The 3,948-nt window shown below is 43.2% G+C and overlaps 1 protein-coding gene across 1 annotated transcript; it reads right to left on the reverse strand.

The window, feature by feature from the left end:
* Positions 1-636: 636 nt before the first annotated feature.
* LOC123156867 (nuclear transport factor 2) lies at positions 637-3,208 on the reverse strand. Its single transcript, XM_044575049.1, has 2 exons — positions 2,775-3,208; positions 637-1,046 (listed from the first exon to the last, which is right to left on the reverse strand). Exons 1-2 carry the CDS (start codon positions 3,069-3,071, stop codon positions 975-977), a joined length of 369 nt encoding a protein of 122 aa, XP_044430984.1. The 5' UTR covers positions 3,072-3,208; the 3' UTR covers positions 637-974.
* Positions 3,209-3,948: the final 740 nt, after the last annotated feature.

The following is a 3,948-nucleotide window of genomic DNA, read 5'->3' on the forward strand; positions in this document are numbered from 1 at the left end:
CGGCCTATCAAGCCGCGTCTTCATTGACCTCACAAGCAGCGAGGACGATGACAGCAAGGGCAAGGCGGTCTACTAGGGTGGCGTGCGGGCGATTTATTAGTGTTTTTTTTAATTTTCTAGTTGTTTAAGTGGACTTGGCCGGCCATTTATGTATAACTATGTTTAATTAGTCTGTTTCGGCCAACGTGGTTTCGGAGAAAGCGCGTGCCCGTTTGGGTCGCCGCGTTAAGAGTTGCTCTAACATGAATAAGTCTTATGAATTATGATAGGGTAGAGTGGCACTTCCAGAAAGGATGATGAAGATGGGCTTTGAGGATCGATGGGTGATGGCAGTTATGAAATGTCACACCAGTGTGGTTGTCCAGCCGAGCCACTTTCACGTTTCTGGGAACTGGTTCATCCCAAGCCAGACGGCTGCTTTTAGTTTCCTGCTTGTTATGCAAGCAACAGAGATGCACAAATAGGCCGGGCGGCAAGACAGCCATCGCCGATTAAAACCGCAGAACACTCGTTCTGCACAACGAACAGCCATATTAAGCAACGAACAGCCATATTAAGCCGGTTTGCGTTCGTCTGCAGCCGGAGCTCTGAAAACAATCCAAAATTGCAGGGATATTTTTTAGAAACAAAGAACAATGAAAAAACACTTTAAGAATATTAACTGAGCAAGGGAAGAAACTTTTGGGACATGCAAAAGTGAACTTAAATGGTCACAAACAAAACCCAGAGATGCCACGCATAACTAATACCTGGACGGTTTCCATCAACATTCCAAAGAAAGTGCCACCCAAGCAACGACAATACATGGGAAACACAAAACAAAAGATGATCTGGTGGATGCCTATCAAGGCAATTTTTTGCGATAAATTGCACAGGTTGGCGAACAAACAAAGAGTCTGCAGCATCATCATTTGATGTTCATTGTTTCAACATAAATCCCTGAACAAGTTCTTTGCTGCCAGAGTCGCCCTTCCTTAACCATAGTTCAGGCGGAACATGTCGTTCTGCACGTAGAAGCTCCCTCCAGCTGGCAGCAAATGGAACATCTGCAAATACAGTGGATCACAAGGTTAGAAAAGACTCCAAATCCTTGTGCCAAGGACAACTAAGAAAATTTCCCTTGAGATCAGAAAGACAAGGAACATAACGATGTACTTCCATGCAACCTCTCAAACCGTTAAGACACAGACCTGCTACCAGGAAGAAAAACCATCCTAATAGGCAAATGGACACGGACATAGTGAATTAAAGAGCTACACTCTTCTAAGGACCAGTAACGAATCACATTGATCAAGGACCATCTAAGAGCCCCACTGTTCAATAAAAAAGGCAGCATAAGCATCATAAAGCATGTAACTGTTGAACGGAGTGGCTAAGATGTGTAATGGATTACAAATTACATGTGCATCAAGGTTAGATTTGGAAAACTACATATTACCCATAAAAAAGCAGGAGTTGCAATTAAAAGGGTAATTTCCTACAAATAGGGTTAACAAGCAGATGGCACACACATGTTAGCATGTATCATCATCAGCGACCTATTTAAGATACAACTACACATAAGCAGCAGGTGAATTGTTTCATTAGCAAACCATAGGTTTATACTCGCTCCATCCCGTAATGTAAGATGTTATTACAACCGATATACTCAAAATATTGGTTGTAATAACAACTTATATTACGGGACAGAGGGAGTATTTGTTATTCTAAACGACCATCTAATTATGAATATAGCACACTATCGTCACATAAACAGTGCATGGTGAAAGGAATTCTGGAAAGGAAGCAATGAAACTTCAATAGAAGAAGTGCGCTAGCTACACCAATCCAACATATGACTCTGGAACATACTACCTCACCCCTCTTTCCCAAGGCATGGCCAAAACATACCTCTAGTTCATAGCAACTAGGAAAGTGATGCTCACATTATCGGTATCACAATTATTATTTTTTTAAAAAGCAACACTACAGCAAATATCGTACTGATGCAACAGAGCAATGCATATTATCTATTCACATCAAGAAACAACCACATCAGTACTCACTAACATGGCAATCACTACATATGGCCAAATCCAGCGACCAAGAGCCATAACTGAGCCAACAAAAAAAATGAAGATCACACTTGGAAACACAACAGTGATAGATGGACAGAAATATCCATTCATACTGCAAAGCATGGTCCTAGAGAATGAAATAATTTAGAGCAATCAGTAAGAAAGAGCGATCAGCACCAAACTACAGGCCAGTATATACTGAATAATGGTCAATTTTTAGGACAGACTAAAATCCCAACAGATCCTGTAAAGAACTACACGAACTGAAATTACCTCAAGGAAAAGTAAATCTGAAAACGTGCCTACGAAACAAAAGAACTGCCAAAAGGAGATCCCAAGGACGATGCGTACGAGGGAATGATACAGTTCCGGGATAAAGATCTATAAATGTCCACTTGTCGGATAGAAGTCTCCAGGTCCAAACAAATCTAGCATAGCCTAATTAATAAGTACCATCTAGTGATGAGACAGGGATATAGATTAAGTTGACAGACCCCCACCGATCATGATAGCAAAGCATAGATCGCGGACACGAAATTGAGGGCCTTCCACTTCTAGGGAAGTGGTACCGTATGATTTGGGATTTTGGAACCAAACGAAGGATCGCAATAGTGATCACAGCTAATAGGATCAGATCAGCACGTACTAGAACCAAACAAGAGAAATATTGGACGAGGGGAAGGGCGAGGGGGGCCGAATCGCGTGGGTGGTGCAGACCTGTGAGAACTTGAGGGGGTGCTCGCCGGGGCCGGTGGTGATGGTGCCGGAGACGAAGACGAGGACGCCGCCCTGGGGCCCCGAGGGCTGGCAGTCGACGGTGTCGATCTTGTGCTGGCACTGCTGGAAGGGGAGAGATCCGAGCTTGCCGGCGATGGCGGCGGGGCCGCCGAACTTCTCGCCCTCGAAGGTGAGCATGGAGCCGTCCTGGTACAGCCCCACCAGCGCGGCGCGGTTGGAGTCGAACGTCTGGTAGTAGTGCTGCACGAACGCCTTCGACACCGAATCGGGATCCATGGCCTCTCCCTCGCCGCGCCGCCTCCTCGCCTCGCCTCGCCTCGCCTCGCCTAGGGTTTGGAGCTCTGGATGCGGAGGCTTTGGGCGTTGGGAGCCGGAGTTTGGTAAGTGGGGAGAGAGGGGTTCGTGAGGGGAATAATAATTGCTGGCGATTTGGATGGGGATGGCCGGGGGTGGGGGCTGGGGCTTGGCGTGGGAAGGACGCTACTACGCTGTAGGGGCTGGGCCCGTCGATGGAGGAATGCAGCGCTGGGCTAGTTTTCCGTTTTTTTGGGAGATGCGGCGTGGTGGCGCCCTATGTCTCGCATTAAGCGAGAGAGAGGAGCAAACCCCTCGCTGAAGGCAAATGCCACTTGTCCCGGCCCATGCGCGCGGGATACACCAGCCAGTTTTCTGTTTTTTTACGCTTTTTAATTTTTTTCCTTTTGCTTATTTATATTTTATAATATTATATATATATATATATTACAAAAAATACTCTTCAAAAACACATTTTAAAAATGTTAAACAAGTATTTGAAAAATATTGAATAAGTATTAAAAACTGTTGCAGAATAATTTGAAAAATGTTGAACAAGTATTTGAAAATGCTGAATAAGTATTTAAAATGTTGAGTAAGTATTCAAAAAATGTTGAATAAGTACTAAAAAAATTGAACAAGTATTTGGAAAATTTTGAATCAATACTAAAATGTTGACCAATTATTTGAAAAATGTTGAATAAGCATTCGGACAATGTTAAACGTATATACAAAAAATGTTGATCACTTATTAAAAAAATGTTTTTGACATATACAAAAATGTAGATTGAAAACGAAAACAAACAAAAGAAAAACAAATAATGGAGAAGAAAAAAGGAAACCAAACAAATATTTGAAA

Source organism: Triticum aestivum, chromosome 7B (assembly GCF_018294505.1).
Source record: "Triticum aestivum cultivar Chinese Spring chromosome 7B, IWGSC CS RefSeq v2.1, whole genome shotgun sequence".
In the NCBI taxonomy this organism is placed as follows: domain Eukaryota; kingdom Viridiplantae; phylum Streptophyta; class Magnoliopsida; order Poales; family Poaceae; genus Triticum; species Triticum aestivum.

What these genes read in the sequence shown, in the direction of transcription:
- LOC123156867 (XM_044575049.1), bottom strand. Translation starts at nt 3,071, where the DNA reads ATGGATCCCGATTCGGTGTCGAAGGCGTTCGTGCAGCACTACTACCAG. An exon ending in ACCCCCTCAAGTTCTCACAG is followed by an intron (nt 1,047 to 2,774) that starts GTCTGCACCACC and finishes CTGTATTTGCAG; the next exon opens with ATGTTCCATTTGCTGCCAGC.